The 23,042-nt window shown below is 43.5% G+C and overlaps 1 protein-coding gene across 1 annotated transcript; it reads left to right on the top strand.

Annotated features, from left to right (window-relative positions):
• Positions 1–19,351: 19,351 nt before the first annotated feature.
• On the top strand, positions 19,352–20,209 carry LOC132392127 (ecto-ADP-ribosyltransferase 5-like). The gene has a single exon (XM_059965976.1). It carries the CDS (start codon positions 19,352–19,354, stop codon positions 20,207–20,209), a length of 858 nt encoding a protein of 285 aa, XP_059821959.1.
• Positions 20,210–23,042: the final 2,833 nt, after the last annotated feature.

Consider the following 23,042-nt stretch of genomic DNA (forward strand, 5'->3'; position numbering starts at 1 on the left):
TTAGAGGCCCTGTCATGGTGCACAAAACTGAGCTGGACAACACTGTCCAAAAGGATGATTCTAAAATGTCAGAAGATCCTGACAAGGAGTTCCCCCTACATCGGAAACCACCCCCTCTCCGGAGGTGTAGAGGCTTCAGGGAGAAACTTCCGGAGCAGCAGAAGGCCTTCCTTAAAAGCCACTCCATATGCTTCCACTGCTGTTCAACTAGCCATGAAGTGAGGGACTACAGTGCTCTGAATGCAACAGCAGCAAACACATTACAGCTCTTCATGTTGGCCCACCTCCCGGGTCTGTGAAGAACAACACAAGTATGTCCTCACAGCATGGCGGGGAGGGAGATGAATCCCCTTCCTCTCCAGTTGCCACCTCTTCCTGTACTGAGGTCTGTGGGGGAAACTCCATCATGTTCAACAATCTGCCTTGTCACCATGAGAAGATGCTGAGGATTTATGTTGTTTTTGGCCGATCAGAGTAATAAATCTCTAGCGAAATAATTTTTTTCAACGTCTTTAACATAAGTGATGGTGCCTCACCTTATATGCTCAGATGTAGCAGGCACGTCACAAATGGTTGGGTGAAGCTCAAGGGGCTTTATTGTCAAATCTGTTGATAAAAAATTTGTTTAGCTCTTCCTGCGCTCATTGAGTGTGACAAACTTCCGGACAACATGAATACTCAACAGATTGTCAATCATATAGTTATTAGAAGGTAGACAGATAAATACTTTATTGATCCCAAAGAAATTACAGCATCACAGTAGCATTATTACAAGTGCACAGATATACAAATATTAGAAGAGAAAAATGAAAGAATAAAAAATAAGTTACCTCAAACAGTCTAACAGGAGGGGGTCATCACTTCCCTGGCCATAGATTGACTCATTATAGAGTCTAATGGCCGAGGGTAAGAATGACTCATTTGGCGCTCTTTGGAGCAGCGCAGTTGTCTTAGTCTATCACTACAAGTGCTCCTCTGTTCAGCCAAGTTGGCACGCAGAGGATGAGAAACTTTTTGCAGAAGTGCCAGGATTTCCCATAGGGCACTTGGTTCTACCAAAAGGTGGGGCAGAGTTACAGAGAGCCCGCTTCTCAGGATCATATTTGGAGCCTCCTTTCTGAGGTGAGCAATTTAAGTGTCTGCTGCTCACTGCTATGTTTTTCTAGTTTGCAAGAAATGTACGTGCAAACTAGAAAAAGCAGATTTAAAAAGCAAGTGGGTTCTCTAGGGATTTTCTGCTGAGGCTGAGATTTTTTGGGTTATCCAGCAGATCAAAGTTCAACGCAATTTTATTATCAAAGTACCATATATGTCATCACTTACGACCCTGAGATTCATTTTCTTGCAGGCATTCACAGAAAATCCAAGAAAAACAATAGAATCAACAGCATTGACAGCCAAAATGCAAATGACAATGGACTGTGCAAATTCAAAGAAAAAGCAATAAATATTGAGAACAAGGGAAGAAGAGTCCACAAAAGTGAGTCCATAGGTTATGGGAACAGTTCAGTGATGGGGCAAGTGAAGTTATCCCTCTGGTTGAAGAGCCTGATGGTTGAGGGGTAATAACTGTTCCTGAACCTGGTGGTGTGGGTCCTGAGACTCCTGTACCATCTTCCTGATGGCAGGAGAGAAGAGAAGAAAGAAGAGAGAAGAGAAGACAGCAGCAAAGAGAGAAGAGAGGCCTTGGCAAGGGCCAATATAAAGAAGTTATGTTTAAGCAGAGCACCCATTGTTGGAGAGGGGCAGTGTAGAGTGGGGAACTGAGGCTGTGGCTAAAGAGACTTGGGTGAGAAGAGGTGGAAGCTAGGGTGAGGCATCTGTCAAGTTTCTTTTCCTTTCTTTATTAGTTCCTGGCTAGAGTAGTGAGAATGGATCCCAGGGAAGTGGTCCGCTTCTCATGTAAGTTGTGGGAGATCTGGGAGACGTCCGGTGTCTCTGAACACTACACTTGTGAGACATGCATCTGAGCGCAGCTCCCTACGGGTCGCAGTAGGGAATGGAGCTGGAGTTGGATGACCCACTGCTAATTTGGGAAAATGACGAGTTCATGGATATGAGTTACTGGGAGGTAGTCACACTTATGTTCAGGAGGCAGGTAGCTGGGTAACTGTTAAAAGAGGGAAAGGGAATAGGAGACAGTGGCCATTCCCCTCGATAGCAAATATACCACTTTGGATATTAGAACCATAGAACTTTACAGCACAGAAACAGGCCTTTTGGCCCTTCTTGGCGGTGCCGAACCATTGTTCTGCCTAGTCCAACTGACCTTCACCTGGGCCATATCCCTCCATACCCCTCTCATCCATATACCAAGTTTTTCTTAAATGTCAAAAGTGAGCCCACATTCACCACTTCATCTGGGTGCTCATTCCACTCTCCCACCGCTCTCTGCGTGAAGAAGCCCCCCTAATGTTCCCTTTAAACGTTTCCCCCTTCACCCTTAACCCACGACCTCTGTTTTTTTTTCTCCCCTGGCCTCAGTGGAAAAAGCCTGCTTGCATTCATTCAATCAATCAATCTGTACACATCATAATTTTATATACCTCTATCAAATCTCCCCTCATACTTCTACGCTCCAGGGAATAAAGTCCTAACCTATTCAACCTTTCTCTGTAACTCAGTTTCTCAAGTCCCGGCAACATCCTTGTAAACTTTCTCTGTACTCTTTCAACCTTATTAATATCCTTCCTGTAATTAGGTGACCAAAAGTGCACACAATACTCCAAATTTGGTCTCACCAATGTCTTATACAACCTCACCATTACATTCCAACTCTTATACTCAATACTTTGATTTATAAAGGCCAACGTACCGAAAGCTCTCTTTACAACCCTATCTACCTGTGACGCCACTTTTAGGGAATTTTGTATCTGTACTCCTAGATCCCTCTGTTTTACTGCACTCCTCAGTGTCCTGCCATTTACCTTGTGTGTTCTACCTTGGTTTGACCTTCTGAAGTGCAATACCTCACTCTTGTCTGTAAGAATTGTTGAGGCGGGTGAACTACCAGGGGAAAGTTGTAGCAACCAGATCTCTGGCATGATTCCGGCCCAGTGCCTCAGAGAGAAGAGGAGAGCAGTGGAGATAGGGTATTCACTTGTTAGGGCAATAGGCAGGAGATTCTGTGGGCGTGAAAAAGACTCCTAGATGGTATGTTGCCTCCCTGGTGCAGGGGTTAGGGATACCTTGTATGGGTCCACAGCATTCTTGTGGGGTAGACTGAGCAGCCAGAAGTCATGGTACACATTCATAGCAATAACATAGGTAGGAAGAGGGATGAGGTCCTGAACAGAGAATATAGGGAATTTAAACATTTCAAAGTCTGAAACACTGGAGGGTACAAGTGGGAGGCAGGGCCAGAGTAATGACGTGTGTCTTCGTGTTAGTTTCTTGTTTTTGTCTGGCTACAAGAAAGTGAGCATCAATCAGCTCTCACAACTACTCAGAGCTGATTTGGAACTTTTTCCTTTACAGATCTCAAAGGAATTTTCTCCTGCCAAACATCACTGCAGAGAAACAGAGACTGCTTGAATCAAAGAGATCACGATGGGTTTTCTGGGTTCCTTTCTGATATTTATCCTGAGTTGTTTTTGTAAGTATGATGTCCCCTCTTTAGACCATAAGACCATAAAAAAGGAGCATAATTAGGCCATTCAGCCCATCGAGTCTACTCTGCCATTTGATAATGACTGATCCATTTCCCTCTTAACCCCTTTCTCCTGCTTTCTCCCCATAACCTTTCACACTCTGGGTAATCATGAACCTATGAACTTCCACCTTAAATACACCCAATAGCCTAGCCTCTACAGCTGCCTGGAGCAATGAATACAGCAGATTCACCACCCTCTGTCTAAAGAAATTCCTACTCATCTGCATTCTAAATGGATGTCCCTCTATTCTGAGGTTGTGTCCTCTGATACTGCTCTCACCCGCTATGCGAAACATCCACTTCACATCTACTCTACACCTTTCAACATTCAATAAGTTTCAATGATATCTTTCTTCTAAATTCCAATTACTACAGGCCCAGAGCCTTCATTCCCAAATACATCTTCATAAATTTCCTTTGAGTCCTCTCCAATGTCAATTTCTTAGATAAAGGGCCCAAAATGTCCACAGTACTCCAAGTGAGGCCTCACCAGTGCCTGAAAAAGCCTCAACATTACATCCTTGCTTTTATATTCTAGTCCCCTCAAAGTGAATGTTAAAATTGCAATCGCCTTCCTCACCACCAACTCAACCTATAAGTTAACCTTTAGGAAATTCTGCACGCAGACTCCCAAGAGTTGTTGCACCTTGGTTTTTTAAAAAAAAAATTCTCACCATTCAGAGAACAGTCTACACTTTTATTCCTTCTACCGAAGCGCATGACCGTACACTTCCCCTCACTGTATTCCATCTGCCGCTTCTTTCCCATTCTACTAACCTGTTTAAGTACTTCTCAGCCTCCCTGCTTCCTCAACTCTACCTTCCCCTCTACATGTCTTCATATTGTCTGCAAAAGTTGCCACTAAGGCATCAATTCCATCATGCAAATTATTAAAATGCAATATAAAAAGTGGTCCCTACACTGCAGAAAGGCACTAATCAATAGCAGCCAATCAGAAAAGGCCCCCCCTTATTTTCTCTCTTTGCCTTTGTTGGTCAGCCAATCCTCTATCCATGCTACTATCTTTCCTGTAATGCCAAGGGGCCTTATCTTGTCAAGCAGCCTCATGCGCAGCACCTTGGCAAAGGCCTTTTGAAAATCCAAGTCCACAGCATTCAGCTTTGTCGATCTGGCTTGCTATTTCCTCAAGGAATGCCATCAGATTTGTCAGGCAAGATTTTCCCTTAAAACAAACATGCAGACCTTGACCTACTTTACCAAGTACTCCAAAACCTTATCCTTAACAATTAACTCTAACATAGAGACATGGAAAAGTGCAGCCCAGAAACAGGCCCTTCAGCCCATGTAGTCCAAACCTCTCTTAAACGTTGAAAACGAGCTGGCATGCACCACTTATGCTCATACTCTCTCAACTCGCTGAGTGAAGAAGTTTCCCTTCATGTTTCCCTTAAAATTTTCACCTTTCACTCTTAACCCATGACCTCTAGCTGTACGACCAAACCTCAGTGAAAAAAGCACATTTGCATTTACCCTATCTATACCCCTCATACTTTTGTATACGTTTATCAAATCTCCTCTCAATCTTCTACATTCCAAGGAATAAAGTCCTAACCTATTCAACCTTTCCTTACAACTCAGGTCCTCCAACATCTTTATAAAATTTCCCTGTACTCTTTTAACCTTATTTACATCTTTCCTGCAGGTAGGTGACCAAAACTACACACAATACTCCAAAGTAGGCTTCACCAATGTCTTATAAAACTTCAACATACCATCCCTTCTTCTGTATTGAAAACTTTGATTTATGAAGGCCAATGTGCTACAAGCTTTCTTTACAACCCTATCTACCTGCAACACCACTTTCAATAGTTGTGGATCCTTTACTCTCAGATCCCTTTGTTCTACAGCACTCCTCAGTGTCCTATCATTCACTGTGTAAGACCCTCCCTGGATAGTCCTACTGAAGTTCAACACCTCGCACTTGTCAGCATTAAATCCCATCTGCCATTTGCAGCCTATTTTTCCAGCTGGTCCACGTCCCACTGTAAGCTCTTATAGTCTTCCTCACTGTTCACCACACCCCATTCTTCACGTCATCGGCAAATTTGCTGATCCAGTTAATACATTATCATTCAGATCACTGATATAGATGACAAGCCACAATGAACACAGCACAGATCCCTGCAGCACTCCAATAGCCACAGGCTTCCAAAGAGGTAACCATCTACCACCACTCTCTGGCTTCTCCCACAAAGCCAATGTCTAATCCAATTTACTACCTCATCTTGAATACAGACCAACAGAACCTTCTTGACCAACCTTTCATGTGGGATTTTGTCAAAAGCCTTGCTAAACTCCATGTAGACAACATCCACTGCCTTGCCTTCCTCAACTTTCCTGGCAACTTCCTCAAAAAACTCTATAAAATTGGTTAGACCCAACCTACCAACAACAAAGCCATGTTGACTATCCTTAATTAGGTCATGTCTATCCAAATACTCATACATCTGGTCCTTTAGAATACCTTCCAATAACTTTCCCACTACTGATGTCAGGCTCACTGGCCTATAATTTCCTGTTTTTTTTAAAAGAGAATTTCTTAAACAGTGGAACATTAGCTATTCTCCAATCCTCCGGTACCTTACCTGTCACTAAGGATGGGTTAAATATCTCTGCAAGGGCCCCAGCAATTTCTGCACTTGACTCTCACAGGGTCTGAGGGAACACCTTGTCTGGCCCTGGAGATTTTTCCAACTTAATTTGCCTTCCTAACCACTGAGGTCGGGCTAACTGGCCTATTATTTCCTTTATTTTGCTTTCCTCCCTTCTTGAAGAATAGAATAATATTTGTAATTTTCCAGTCCTCTGGAACCATGCCAGAATCTAATGATTCTTGAAAGACCATTACTATGCCTCCAGAACCTCTTCAGCTTTCAGAATCCTGGGGTGTAGTCCATCTGGTCCAGGTAACTTGTCTACCTTCACATCTTTCAGCTTACCAAGCAACTAGTAATAGCAACTGCACTCACTTCCGTCCCCTGACACTCTCAAACTTATAGCATATTGCTAGCATCTCTACAGTGAAAACTGATGCAAAATACTAATTCACTTCAACTGCCATTACTACCTCTCTAGTGTCATTTTCCAGTGGTCCAGTATCGACTCTTGCCTCTCTTTTCCTCTTTATATATCAGAAAAATCTTTTGACATTATTGGCTTGCTTTCCATCATGTTTTATCTTTTCCCTCCTTGTGACTACTTCAGCTGTCTTTTGTTGGTTTTTAAAAGGTTCCCAATCTTCTAACTTACCACTAATTTTTGCCTTCTCTTTTGCTTTTATGTTGGCTTTGACTTCCCTTGTCAACCACGGTTGTGTCGTCCTGGCTTTAGAATAGATCTTCTTTGTGATGTATCCACCCTGTGCCTTCCAAATTGCTCCCTGAACTTCCAGCCATTACTTCTCTGCTGTCATCCCTGTTAGTGTCCCCTTCCACTTTGGTCCACTTCTCTCTCATACTTCTGAAATTTCTTTACTGTAATACTGATACATTTCACTTTAGCTGATCCCTCTCAACTTACAGGGTGAATTCTATCATATTATGATCACAGCCTTCTCAGGGTTCCTTTACTTTAACCTCCCTAATCAAATCCATTTCATTACTCAACACACAATCCAGAATAATTGCTGAACCCCAAGTGAGCTCAACAATGAACTGCTCGAAAAAGCTATCTCATAGGCGTTCAATAAATTCCTTCTCTTGGGATCCAGCACCAACTTGATTTTTACTCAAAAAGCACTATTTAGGACTGTTCTGTTGCAGTGCTACTGATTGCTTGAGTATATACCATTTCTGGCATTAATTATTTCTCCTTAAATACATGAGCATGATGAACAGTATGCTCCAGCAGTACAGGATGTTGGTGAGACCCCACTTGGCGTTCTGCCAACAGTTCTGAGAAGGATACCATTAAACTGGAAAGGGTGACAAAAGATTTACAAGGCCGTTATCTTGACAACTCATAAGAGTTTGAGGGAAGTAGAGACTGGATAGGTTGGGGCTTTTAGAACTTTAGACCATATGACAAAAGAGTTGAATTAGGTCATTTGGCTCAGTGAGACTGTTCTGCCATTCCATCATGGCTGATTTATTATCTGTCTCAACCCTATTCTCCTGCCTTCTCCCTGTGATTTTTAATACACTTGCTAATCAAGAACCTATCAATCCCCTCTTTAAGTATACCCATTTAATTGGCCTCCAGAGCCTTTTGTCACAATGAATTCCAAAGATTCACCATGCTCTGGCTAAAGAAGTTTCTTCTAATTTCTGTTCTAAAGGGATGTCCTTATATTCTGAGGCTACATCCTCTAGTCCTAAACTCCTCCACAATAGGAAACATTCTCTCCATGTCCACTGTATCTAGGCCTTTCAATATTTGGTAGGTTTCAATGAGATCTCCCTCATTCTTCTAAACTCCAGTGAATACAGGTCCGAAATCATCAAATGCTCTTTGTACATTAACCCTATCATGCCTTTCATTTAGGGAATCCTGCAATAGGACTGCTAAGTCCAATTGCACTTCTGATTTCTGAATTTTCTCCCAGTTCAGTAAATAGAGTTTATCTTTATTCCTTCTACCAAGGTGCATTTCCTACACTATATTCCATTAGCTATATCCTTGCCCATTCTCTTAATCTGTCCAAGTCTTTCTGAAGACTCTCTGCTTCCTCAACATGACCTGCCTCTCACCTATCTCTGTAATGTCTGAAAACTTGGATACAGAGCTATCACTTCCATCAACCAAATCATTGACATATAACGTAAAAAGAAGCGGTCTCAACAATGAAACCAGTGGAATGCCAATAGTCACCGGCAGCCATTCACAAAAGTCCCTTTAATGCCACTCTTTGCCTCCTGCCAGTCAGACAATCCTCTATCCATGCTAGTATTTTTCCTGTAATACCTTGGTCCCTATTCTTGTTTAGCGCCTCATATGTAGCACCTTGTCAAAGGCCTTCAGAAAATTCAAGTTAACTGCCTCTCCTTTGTCTATCCTGCCTGTTGCTTCCTCACAGAATTCCAACAGATTTGTCAAGCAAGATTCCTCCTTAAAGAAACCATGTCAGCTTTGGCCTATTTTAGCATATGTCTCCATGTACTATGAAACCTCATCACTAATAATGTACTCCAACTTCTTCCCAAACACTGAAGTTATGCTAACTGTCCTCCCTTTCTTGAAGGGTGAACTGACTTTTGCAACTTTCCAGTCCTCTGGAACCATTCCAGAATCTAGTGATTAGAGTCAAAGAGTCATAGAAAATCTTGAAAGATCACTACTAATGCCTCCTCAATCTCTTCAGTCACCTCTTTCAGAACCCTGGGGTGTAGACCATCTCACCCAAGTGACTTATTTACCTTCAGATCTTTCAGCTTACCAAGTACCTACTCCCTAGTAATAGCAACACTATCCTCTTCTATGCTATTGGCTAACTTGCCTTCATATTTTCTCTCCTTATTGCTTTTTAGTTGCCTTAGTTTTTAAAGGTTCTGCACCTTTAGCTTCTCACTTGCTATATTGTATACCCTCTCTTTTCCTTTTATGTTGTCTTTACCTTACCTTGTCATCATCGTTGCCTCATCTCCCTTTACAATACTTCTTCCTTAGGATGAACCTATCCCGTGTTTTCTGAATTGCTCCAAGAAACTCCAGCCATTGCTGTTCTGCCATCATCCCTGGTGGTGTCCACTTCCCTTTAACTTCGGCCAGCTCCAGCTCCTCTCTTACATCTCTGTAGTTCTCTTTATTCAACTGTAATAATGATACATCTAGTTTTAGCTTCTCCACCTCAAACTGCAGCATAAATTCTATCATATTATGATCACAGCCTTCTCAGGGTTCGTTTACCTTCAGCTCCCTAATCAAATCTGATTCATTGCACAGTACATAATTCAGAAGTGCCTTTTCCCTAGAGGGCTCAACCACAGGTTCTAAAATGTCATCTCACGGACATTCTGCAAATTCCTTCTGTTGGGATCCAGGATAACCCTAATGTCTTTAAAGTCTACCAGCATATTGAAAAACCCCCGTAACCACCATAGTGTTTCCCTTTTTACATGCCTTTTCTATCTCCTGTTGTAACTCGTACCTCAATTCCTGGCTACTGTTTGGAAGCCTGTATATAACTCCCATCAGAGTCTTTTTACTCTTGCAGTTTCTTAACTCTACCCACAAGGATTCTGCATCTTCAAATCCTGTCACCTCTTTCTGAAGACTTGATTTCATTTTTTACCAACAAAATCAAACCACCCTCTCTGCCTACCTGCCTGTCCTTTCAATACAATGTGTATCCTTGAATGTTAAGCTCCCAACTGTGATTTTCATTCAACTGTGACTTGGTGATGCCCACCACGTCATACATGCCAATTTCTAACTGCACTGCAAGATCATCCATGTTACTCGGTATACTGCATTCAATATAACATCTTCAGTCTTGTATTCATCACCCTTTGCAGTTTTGCCTCCATGTTATGACAAATTAAGTTCTTATCCCTTTCTGAACATCTTGTATTTTTATTTATTCTAAAGACTTTCATAATTTTTCCTGCATTCTCCTTCCTTTTTAATTTATCCTCACTTTTCCAAACTGTTGAAAAATCCCCCCAACTATTTAGTTTAAAGACACAATTCAACCTACTCCACTGACTGCAATTTTGCCCTATCAAGTGCCGGTCCTATCTCAGTCTCTCACTATACACTCCCTCTGCTTGTATACCAACTGTCACATCCTCAGCCCTATCACGCTGGTTCCCATCCCTCGGCCAAATTAGTTTAAACCCTCCCCAACAGCTCTAGCAAAGTTGCCTGCGAGGAAATTGGTCCTCCTCGGTTTGGTCCTCCTCCCTTTTGTACAGGTCATACTGGATTTTGCCCAAAAGAGATCCCAATGATCTAGAAACCTGAAACCCCACCCTCAGACCAGCCATCCTATTCTTACCATCACTGGCATGTGGCGTAGGCAGCAATCCAGAGGTGACAAAGCTGCTCGATGTGGATAAGGCCGTGGACATTATCTACATGGAGCAAGGAAGTTATGCTGCAGCTATTTAAAACTTTATCTGGAGATCATAGGACCGCACAAGCTTAAAAGATGGAACATGTATTTAAAGGCAGAGGATGTGGGTGAGATGCTAAATGTGTACTTTGTGTTGGTATTCACAAATGTGTGCTTGTGTGGAGGCTCGGTAGTGTAGTGGCTAGCACAACACTTTACAGTACAGGATTTTGGTAAGACATTTGACAAGGTCCCTCATGGGAGGCTCAACCAGAAGATTGAGATGCATGGGATGCACACTGAATTGGCCATTTGGATACAAAATTAGCTTGCCTATAGAAGACAGAAAGTACTGGTCCATGGGTCTTATTCTGGCTGAAGATCCGTGACTAGTGGTGTTCCAGAGGGATCTGTACTGGGACCTCTGCTGTCTGTGATGTGCAGTAGATATAAATGCCCTGGATGAAAATGTGGACAGTTAGTAATTGTGCTGACAATTAATACATTAATAGGTGGAATTGTGAAGAGTGTAGCGTATTGCCTAAGGACACAGTGGGATATAAATCAATTGTGGTTATGGGAGGAGAAATGGCAGATGGTGTTTAATCCAGGCAAGAATGAGAGGTTACAGACATTACATAGTTAATAACATACTCCTTAACAATACTGCTGTGCTGGGAATCTTGGCATCCAGCACCGTAGCTCTCTGACTGTGGCTACCAAGTTTGAGAGGATGGAAGGAAGACACGTGGCAGGCTACCTTTAGTTTGTCACAGCATTGAGATCAAGAGTCAATAGTCAATTAGCTCCATTTAATATGAGAGAACTGTAAACACCATACATCCAAAACCCTTTTTCTTCGCAGACATTTGTGAAAACAGAAGAGTGCCTCAAAGAATGAGTGATAGATAAAACATTAGAACCACAAAGCCCCCCCATTTCCCCCTCATATACACAAGCAGCAGCAATGACCCTCTCCCACCCCCCACCCACTAATAAACGGAAAGAGAGGTGCCCCTTTCACAGCAAGAGGGGAAACATAACAAAACAACTCGCTGATTCACACCGCTTTTTTTCCCTTGAGTTCTGTGACTCAGGAATCGCAACAATTGTGTGTGTGTTTGTACGTGTCTGACAAGTCGAGTACAGAGTCCACAACTGCCGATTTGCTGTTTCCGATGTTCCTTTTTCTCTCGCGATGCTTCAGTCAGTGGCACCGGCTTAGAATCAACTCATCCACAGGGCCGCAAAGCCTCGGAACCTTGAAGGTGCGCTCGTCCTCTAGGCCGTGTCCTTGGGATGTTGAAAAGTGGTCAGTCATGAGCCCCCGAGAGCAGGTCCCACCACTGTAAGGAAACACAGTCTGTATGTAACTCGACAGAACCCCATCCACCCTGTAAGGGAAAAGGAGAGACATCAAAGGTAGACATTAAACTGTTACCGAAGATGAACGTGAAGAAGTCACAATTTACGGCATCATTATTACACAATGTTGCAGCTTTGATAAATCTTTGGTTAGGCTGCATTCAGTTCTGGCTGCTCAATTATAGAAAGGATGCAACACACACAAAATGCTGGTGGAACTCAGTAGGTCAGGCAGCATCTATGGAAAGGAATAAACAGTCAATGTTTTGGGAAGGGTCTTGGCCTTTGATGAAGTTGCAGAAGGATGCTGCCTGGATTGAAGGGTATGTGTTGTATGGAAATGTTGGACACAGTTGGGTTGTTTTCCCTGGAGCTGTGGAAGCTGATGGGAAACGTGACAGAAGTTTACAAGGATATGAGAAGTGTAGAGAGACTGTTGGTGCCAGGATCAACATGTCTAATACCAGAAGGCAGGTAGTTAAGGTGAGAGGGGTAGTTCAATGAAATGTACAGAGCAGGTTTCTCTACACGCAGAGTGGTAGGTGCCTGGTCTACACTGCCAAGGAAGGTGATAGAGTCAACTATGATAGAGGTGCTTACGATGCTTTCAGATAGTCCGATGAATGTGCAGAGATGGGGGTGATCTGGACATTAGTTAGCAGAAGAGATTAGTTTAGTTAGGTGTTCAATGAATAGTTTAATTAGTTTGGCACAGCATTGTGGGCCCAAGGATATGTTTCTGTGCTGTACTGCCCTCTGTTGTTTGTTCTACATTTCCAAAATGTTGAATACTAGAGGGCATGTCTTTAATGTGAGAGGGGGAAATGTAAAGGAGATGTGCAGGGCATGATTTTTACAGAGTATGGTGGGTGCTTGGAGTGCACTGTCATGACTGGTAGTGGAGGCAGACCTTTACCGAGGCACATAAACATGCAGGCAATGGAGGAATCTGGATCATGGGCAGGCAGAAGTGACTTAGTTTAATTTGGCACAGCTACTGAGGGCTGAAAGGCCTGTTCCTTGTACTGTTCCACGTTTTGCATTCTATGTATGTTTCACTTTGGTAAGACAAACCAGGGCAGGACTTAGTAAAGTTTCTGTGTTGGTGCCTTACACAGTAAATGAAAAGGTCTTTGGGATAGAAAGGTACAGGTACGTATTCTCTTGAAAGTGACGGCACGTGCAGACAGAAGGAGGTACTTGGCACACTTGCCTCATTAGACAGAGTCGAGATATCATGTCACAGCTCTGCTTGACATTGGTAAGACATTTGGAGTACTGTGTACAGTTCTGGTAGCCCAAAGGTCTCAGTAAATTGGGGAGGCATGCTCGGCAGCTGTGGCAGGGATGGAATGCTATCATCGTCTACAGAATTAAATCAAGCAGGATGGGAAACAGCAGGACTTCACTTCCAGATGAGCTCAATGCCTGCTTTGCTCGCTTTGACCATCAGACCATGGAGCAACCATTGTGAACCCCCACATCTCTTGATGATCCAATGATCTCAGTCTCTGATCTGGGCTGCCTTACGGACAGTGAATCCATGGAAAGCATCCAAACAGGACAGAGATCCTAGTCACATACTAAAGACCTGTGTTGACAAGCTGGCTGGTGTATTCACTGAGATCTTTAACCTCTTGCTTTGGCATTGTGTGGTACCCACCTGCTTTAAGCAGGCTTCAATTATCCTGCCACCGAAGAAGAACGCAGTGACCTGTCTCATTGACTATTGCACAGTCACACTTACATCCACAGTGATGAACTTTGAGAGGTTGGTGAAACAGGTCATCTTCAGCTTGAGAACCAACTTGGATCTGCTCCCATTTGCCAATCAGAGCAACAGGTCCACGGCAGATGCCATCTCATTGGGTCTTCACTCAATCCTGGAACATCTGGACAGCAAAGATGCATACATCAGGATGCTCTTTATCGACTACAGCTTGACATTCAGTAACATGATTCCCTCAAACTAATCAATAAACTCCAAGATCTTGGCCTCAATACCTCATTGTGCAATTGGATCCTGGTTTTCCTCACATGTAAACCCCAGTCTGCAACATAATCTTCTCCATGATCTCCATCAGCACAAGTACACCACACGGCTGTGTGCTTAGCCCTCTGGTCTACTCGCTTTACATCTATGGCTGTTTGGCTAAGCACAGCTCTGATGCCATACTTGTTTGCCAATGACACCGCCATTGTGGGCCGAAGCAAAGTTGGTGATGAATCAGCCTACAGGAGGAAGAGTGAAAATCTGGCTGAGTGGTGTCATAACAACAACCTCTCACTCAACTCAGCAAGATCAAGGAACTGATTATAGACTTCCGGAGAGGGAAACCAGAAGTCCATGAGCCAGTCCTCATCAGAGGATCAGAGGTGGAGATGGTTAGAAATTTTAAATTCCTCGGTGTTACTGTTTCAGAAGACCTGTCAATTATGAAGAAAACATGGCAGCACCTTTATTTCCTTAGGAATTGATGAGATTTGGCACAACATCTAAAATGTGGACAAACTTCTATAGATGTGCACTGGAGAGAGCATTGACTGGCTGCATCACCGCCTGGTATGGAAACACCAATGCCTTTGAACAGAAAATCCTGCAAAAGCTGGTGGATTTGGCCCAGTCTGCTACGGGTAAAGCTCTCCCAACTATTGAGTGCATCTATGTGAAATACTATTGAAGGAAAGCAGCATGCATCATCAGAGATCCTCATCGATCCTCATCACCCAGCTCACGCTCTCTTCTCATTGTTGCCATAAAGTAGAAGGTATATGAGCCTCAGGATTCACTCAACCAAGGTCAAGAAAGTTACTGCCCCACAACCATCAGGCTCTTGAATAAAAGGCGATAACTACTCTCACATGCCCCATCATTGAAGTGTACCCACAGCCAATAATCTCATTTTAAAGGACTCTTTATCTCATTGTCATATTCTCATTATTTATTGCTATTTATTTATATTTGCGTTTGCATAGTTTGACATCGTCTGCCCTCTGGCTGATCTTGCATTGATCCTGTTATAGTTATTATTCCATGGATTTGCTCAGTATTACCACAAAATATGAAACTCAGGGTTGTACATAGTGCCATTGATGTACTTTGATAATAAAATTTACTTTGAACTTTGAAAGAAGATTTACAAGCAACACACACAAAATGCTGGAGGAACTCAGCAGGTCGGGCAGCATCCATAAAAATGAATAAACAGTTGACGTTTTGGGCTGAGCCCCTTCTTCAGGACTGAGAAGGAAAGAAGAAGAAGAAGCTGGAATTAAAAAGATGGGGGGAGGGGAAAGAGGCTAGCTCAAAGATGATAGGTGCAGCCAGGCCAAAAGCTGGAGAAGAAGGAATCTGATAGGACGGGGAAGTGGGCCATAGGAGAAAGGGAAGGAGAAGAGGACTCGGGGGAAGTAATAGGCCGGTGTGAAGAGGTAAAAGGTCAGAGTGGGGAATAGAGGAGGGGAGGGGGAGAATTTTTTTTACCGGAAGGAGAAATCGATATTCATGCCATCAGTTTGAAGGGTACCCGGATGGAATATAAGGTGTTGCTCCTCCGCTCTAGGGTGCCCTCATCTTGACACAAGAGGAGGTCACAGATCAACATGTCGGAATGGAAATGAAAATATTTGGCCACCGGGAAGTTCCACTTGTGGCAGATGGTGCAGAGATGCTCCCTGAAGCCGTCTGACCTCTACCTTGCTGAGGCTTAGTGGCAACTCTGAGACAGCTCTTCATACCTACCCCTCGAATTGGACCCCACACCAGACCATCAGAAAACTGTCTCCAACACCATCACTGACCTCCGTCACTCTGGAGAACTCCCATCCACTACCACCAAACTCATAGTTCCCTTACCCTGCAGTGCTTGCTTCTACCTCCTACTCACGATACACAAAGCAGACTGTCTGGGTAGGCCTGTTGTCTCTGCTTGCTCCTGCTCCACTGAACTTGTGTCCTCATATCTCGATTCCATTCTATCTCCCTTGGTTCAGTCCCTTCCTACCTACATCTGCAATACTTCTCATGCCCTCGATCTCCTCAGTAACTTTCAATTCCCCGGCCCTGACCACCTTATCTTCACCATTGATGTTCAGTTCCTATACACTTCTATTCCCAGCCTCAAAGCTCTCTGCTTCTTTCTTGACAAAAGATCCAACAAATCCCTAACCACAATCCTCACACTCCTCCGTCTGACAGAACTGGTCCTCTCCCTGAACGATTTTTCCTTCAGCTCCTCCGACTTTCTCCAAACTTGAGGGGTAGCCATGGACACTCTCATGGGCCCCAGCTTGTTGGCTACATTTTGTAGAACAGTCCATGTTCGAAGCCTTCACCTGTCATACTCCACTACTTTGACAACTGCATTGGTGCTGCTTCATGCACCCACACAGACCTCGTCAACTTTATCAACTTTGGCTCGGACTTCCACCCTGTCCTTAAATTCACTTAGTCTATTTCTGACACCTCTTGCCCCTTTCTCATCTCTCTGTTTCGATCTCTGGAGACAAACTGTCAACCGATATCTTTTACAAGCCTACTGATTCCCACCGTTATCTTGACGACACCTCTTCCCACCTTGTCTCCTGTGAAAATGCTATTCCCTTTTCTCAGTTTCTTGACCTCCTCTGCATGTCTGCATGTTCCCAGGATGCAGCTTTCCATTCCAGCACATCAGAGTTGTCCTCCTTTAAATAATGGTGTTCCCCTTCCTTCACTAGTAAGCTGCCCTCACCCACCTCTCCTCCATTTCCCATACATCTGCACACTTACCCCATCATCCCACCACCTTAATAGTGATGGAGTTCCTTGCCCTTACCTACCACCCCCTCAGCCTTCGCATCCAACATGTAATCCTTCACAACATCCACCATCTTCAAAGGGATCCAGCACTAAACGTATCTTTCCAACCCCCGCTCCGCTTTCTGCAGGGATTGATCCCTCCATTATTCCCTGTCCATTTGTCCCGTCCGGCATTTATTCCAGCAAGCAGCCAAAGTGCCCATATACCTCCTCCATCATCTCCATTTATGGTCCCAGCCAGTCCTGCAGGTGAATCTGCTGGGGTCAGCTATTGTGCTCCCGATGCAGCCTCCTCTACATTGGTGAGACCTGTCGTAGACTGGGGGATCACTGTTGAGCACCTCCATACCATCCACCACAAGTGGGGCTTCCCGGTGGCCAAACATTTTAATTCCAATCCCCGTTCCGTTCCTGTTGTGCCAAGATGAGGCCACCCTCAGGGAGGAGGTGCAATACTTTATATTCTCCCTGGGTAGACTCCAATCTGATAGCAAATTCTCCTTCTGGTAAGCAAATTCCCCCCTCTGATCTTTTACCCCTTCTCACTTGCCTATTACTTCCCTGGGTCCTTTTCTCCTTCCCTTTCGCCCATGGTCCACTCACCTCTCTAACAGATTCCTTCTTCTCCTGCCCTTGACCTTTCCCAGCCCCTGACTTCACTGATCACCTTCCAGTCATCCTCCTTCCCTTCCCCCCTGCATTTTTATTCTGGCATCTTTCGCCTTCCTTCTCAATCCTAAAGAAAGGTCTTGACCCGAAACATCGACTATTTATTCATTTCTATAGACACTGCCTGACCTGCTGAGTTCCTCCAGCATTTTGTTTGTATTGCTTTGGATTTCTTGCATTCTTGATTTACAAGAATTTTACCTGGACTGGAGTCTTGAGTTACAAGGAGAGACTGGATAGACTGGGACTTTTTTCCCTGGAGTGAAGGAAACTGACTGTATCTTTATAGAGGTTTGTGACATCATGAGGACCAGAGTCTTTTCTCCAGGGTACAAGAGTCTGAAACTTAAGGGTATAGGTAATCATTAACACAAAAGGTCCTGCAGATGCTGAAAATCCAGCTCAGCACACACAAAATGCTGGTGGAATTCAATAGGTCAAGCAGCATCAATAGGAGAGGAATAAACAAATGATGTTTTGGGCCAAGACCCTTCATCATCACTGGATGGGAAGAGGGAGGAAGCCAGAATAAGAAGGAGGAAGGACAATAAGAAGTACAAGCTGGCTGGTGAAGCTGGGTGAGAGGGAGGGTGGTGGGTGGGGAGGGCAGGAATGAACTAAGAAGCTGGGAGGTGATAGGTGGAAGAGATAAAGGACTGAAGAAGAAGGAATCTGATAGGAAAAGAGAGTGGACCATGGGAGAAAGGGAAGGAAGAGGGGCACCAAAGGGAGGACATCGGCAGGTGAGGAGAAGTAGAGGGGTTAGGAGGTAGCCAGAATAGGAGGATGGAAAAAGAGAGATGGGGGAACCAGAAGACATTACCAGAAGTTAGAGAAAGAGTATAGAGTAGGTTTAAGGTGAAAAGGGAAAGATTTTAAAAAGGGCACATGAAGGGCAATTTTCTCACCCAGGGCCTGGTGGGTATCTGGAATGAACTGCCAGATGATGTGGTCAAGGCAACTACAATGTCAAAGTTTAAAACTATTTTGTTCAGGCACATGGATAAGAAAGGTTTAGAAGGATTTTTGTCAAACATGGCCAAGTGGTAGTCTGACTGAAGAGGCAGTTTCTGTGCTGTAATACTATGATCCACTGTGGAATTCATTGCCACATACAGCTGTAGAGACAAAGTCATTTAAAGCTGAGATTGATAAGGTTCTTGATTAGCAACAGCATCAAAGTTTAAGGGGAGAAGGCAGGGGAATGGTGTTCAGAGGGATAATAAATCAGCCATGATAGAATGGCAGAGTAGGCTTTATGGGCCAAATGGCTTAATTTTGCTCCTGTGTTCTTTTTCACTTTGGTTACTTATCAGTTTTTGTTTGTATGTAGGTTTTAATTGATTCTATTGTATTTCTCTGTTCCACTGTAAATGTTTGCAAGAAAATGAACCTCAGGGTACTATATAGTGACATAATATATACTTTGATAATAAATTGACTTTAAACTTTGAATGTCTTATGGTTGTATGGATTCTATGACTAACAGGGCTGGTCCTCAAAGAAGGATTGTGAAGGCACAGGATTTGATGTGATTTGCACCTCTGTTTGCTTACAAGGTACAAGATTCTTTAATATCACATCCAGCACACACATGTAACGGAGAACAAAATAATTTTAACTCTGGATCTGATGAGGTACACAATAAGAAAAAGAGCACAAGAATAATTTTAAAAATTCACAATAAATATAAAACATCAGATATTTTATATACATAGATTGTATGTCCATAAAGTTCAAACCTCTCTCTGATGCGGTTGCTTTGTTTTCTCAAGGGACAAGTGTCTTTTCCCAAAGTTCAGAACAGCACTTGTGCTATGTTGCTGAGAGGAAAGGCAGCATCCTGATGGATATGGCGGCAAAATCGGCTGATTACCACTTCACCCACAGCCCAGAATCAGACAGGATAGCCATCGACTACATTGAGGTGGAGCGCAAGAACAACGCAACACCCTTTGACACTGCTTGGATCAGAGCCTCTGAAGAGTGGAAGTACAGGAGGTCAGAGGTCAGCATTCCTGAGGGACTGCTAGAGGAGCACATCATAGCAGTCCTATGCTACACTTTAGACGAGCCACCTCTCTACAGGTACTTGAATCAAGCCATAAGAAACTATGGTGTGAGTGATGAAGTATATTCCAAGTGCTTCCATTACAAAAGTCTGCACTATCTCCTGTCAGTTACTCTCAGCGTATTATGGAACAGCACTTGGAGTCTTGCTGAAGGAACAGAGGTCTACAGAGGGATGGACAGGAAGGTACAGGTCAGCGAGGGAGCAAACATTCGTTTTGGACAGTTTGCTTCCACATCTTTGGACCTAACGCAGTCTGTTTCAACCTTCACTGACAGCGATGCAGATACTAATACTCTCTTCAACATCACTACAGTGCATGGTGTTGCTATCCAGAATCTCTCCTTCTTCCGCAGAGAAGAGGAGGTGCTCATCCCGCCTTATGAAGTGTTTAAAGTTGTCAAAGTGGTAGACTGGGAAGGTGAATATGGGGTCCTGGGTGCTAACATTGTCCTTTCTTCCATTGGGACTCAACAGACAGAGGTGCGGATGGAGTTGGATGATCTTGGACACCTGCAGGTGGTGAGGGTGCTGGAAGCTGCCTCTCCTTGGTGGATCTCCATTTTGGTCATTCTGCTGGTCCTGTTGCTTGCTGCCTGCATTATGCTTGTGGTGAAGCAGAAGCTCATTACTGGCTGACTGGGAGCTGTAGTATCTCAGAAGCAGAGGCTGTCTCCCAGAGGTTGCTCGAGCCTGCCGACTTCCACTTCCTTCCCAGCTTCAGCAGAGTCACTTGGTTTCTTTGGACATCCTGTTTTCATTCCATTCCAAATGCAAAGATCCAGATAAATGTTACTGAAAAGCAACAATCAACAATTTTTAACTTTGAGTAAGGAGACACTGAAGGAACTAATAAAGTTCAAAGTAAGTTTATTATCAAAATATGTGATGATACACAAAGAGAAAAGAAAATGATGTATGTTAACTGACCCACAGGAAGCACCAGGATACACAACTCCTTGTATTCATGAGACATAGAACATGACAAGGCTGTAGGTGGAGCTGAAAACTGGGTTATGGATTAAGTGATAGTTAGAAATACTGGAGGTGGCCATTGGACCTGATCAGGCAGTGCTGCAGTTTGCGGCAATCATAATTCAACACTGTTGATAGTGTCATTCTCATGTCACCAGCAATCACCAAAGTACCAAGAAAATACCACAAAAAAGTGTCCAGCAGCTTCTAGGAAAAAATATAGAGTTAGGAGATAGAGAGAGAGAACAAACAGATAGAGCCAGACAGACCACATACAAAGGGTGACAGGGATGGAGAAGACAGAGAGAGCACTGTGGTGTTTAGAGATTTTGAAAACTTGACTAAGTAAGCAGTTTGTCACAGAAAGTCACAGATTCTCACAGCACAGAAACACGTCAGTGTTAGTCATCAAGAACCAACCTATATGTACCAATTCCATTTTCCAACGTTAGATCCACAGCCCAGTCAGCTTTGACAATTCAAGCACTTGTTCAGATGCTTCTTAGAACATAGAACATACTGTAGTGTAAAACATAAAACACAGAGCAGCACAAAAGTCCTTTTGTCCCACAATGTTGTGCTTAACCAATTAAATTACATGCACACATCTGTATTCCTCCATCTCTGCACATTCATGATCATACCCAAGAGCCTCTTAAATGTTTCTATTGTTTCTGTCTCCACCATAACCCCTGGCAGCACATTGCAGGCATTCATCACTCTGTGAGATAAAGCTCTTCCTCAGGTCCCCTTTAAATCTCCTACCCTTCATCCTAAACCTATTCCCTCTAGTTTAACATATTTCAGAATGGAAAAAAGTTTCCTGCTATCTACAATATACTCAGTGGTCACTTTATAAGTTACTCATGTACACCTGTCTAATCAGCCAATCACATGGCAGCAACTCAATGCATAAAGGCATGCAGACATGGTCAAGAGGTTCAGTTGTTGTACAGAATGGGGAAGAAATGTGATCTAAGTGATTTAGACCATGGAATGATTGTTGGTGCCAGACATGGTGGTTTAAAACTGCTGATCTCCTTGGATTTTCACAGGCAACAGTCTGTAGAGTTTACAGAAAATGGTGGAAAGGACGACAAATAATATCCAGTGAGTGGCAATTCTGTGGGTGAAAAAACCTGTTAAGGAGAATAGTTGGAGGAGATTGGCCAGACTGGTTCAAGCTGACAAGAAAGTGACAATTACACAAATAACCAGGCATTACAATAGTAGTAGGCAGAAGAGCATCTCTGAACTAGTCGAACTTTGAAGTGGATGGACTACAGCAGCAGAAGAACATGAACCTACACTCAATGGCCACCTTATTAGATACAGGAGGTACCTAATAAAGTAGCCACTGGTTGTATTTGTCTGACAATGTTTTTTATGTGACTACCATGTCCCCTCTTTCTTAGCCTCCTCCCTCTAGTGAAAAAAACACCCAGCCTATCTGTTCTTTCCTCTTAACTGAAGCTTAACTCCATTCCAGGCAACATCCTGGTGAATATCCTCCGCACCAACTCCAGTGCTGCTATGTTCTTCCGATTGTTCAAGTTCAAGTATAATTGTCATTCATCATAGATATGTATATGCTAAACGAATCAACATTTCTCTGGGCCAAGATGCAAAACACAGTACCAAGTCACACACGTCACACAGCACACAGCATGTAGCACATAGAACTTAAGACCATTAGATGTTAGAGCAGAATTAAGCCATTTGGCCCATCGAGTCTGTTCCACCATTTCATCATGGCTGACCCATTTTCCTCTCAGCTCCAATCTCCTCCCTTCTCCCCATATCCCTTCATGCCCTGACTAATCAGGAAACAGTCGACCCCTGCCTTAAATATACCCAATAACTTGGCTTCCACAGCTGCCTGTGGCAACAAATTCCACAGATTTACCGCCCTCTGGCTAAAGAAATTCCTCCTCATCTCTGTTCTAAGTGGATGTCCCTCCATTCTGAGGAAGTGTCCTCTAGACTTATACTTCCCCTCTGTTGGAAACATCTTCTCCACAACTACTCTATTGAGACCATTCAACATTCGATAAGTTTCAATGAGATACCCCCTCATTCTTCTGAATTCCAGTGAGTACAGGCCCAGAGCGATCGAATGCTCCTTATATGGTGAGCCTTTCAATCCTGGAGTCATTTTGTGAACCTCCTTTAAAACCTCTTCAATGTCAACACATCCTTTCTTAGATAAGGGACCCAAAACTGCTCACAATACTCCAAGTGAGGCCTCACCAGTGCTTTATTCTCAACATTCTAAACCTCTTGAAATGAATGCTAAAATCACATTTGCCTTCCTCACCACCGACTCAACCTGCAAATCCTTTAGGGAATCCTACATGAGATTTCCCAAGTTCCTTTGCACCTCAGATTTTTAAATTTTCTCTCAATTTGGAAATTAGTCTATACATTTACTTCTTCTACCAAAGTGCATGACCGTACACTTCCTGACACTGTATTCCATCAGCCACTTCTTTGTCCA

Source organism: Hypanus sabinus, chromosome 4 (genome assembly GCF_030144855.1).
Source record: "Hypanus sabinus isolate sHypSab1 chromosome 4, sHypSab1.hap1, whole genome shotgun sequence".
NCBI lineage: Eukaryota > Metazoa > Chordata > Chondrichthyes > Myliobatiformes > Dasyatidae > Hypanus > Hypanus sabinus.

Coding starts and splice junctions, on each gene's coding strand:
- LOC132392127 (XM_059965976.1), top strand. CDS start 19,352: ATGGCGGCAAAATCGGCTGATTACCACTTCACCCACAGCCCAGAATCA.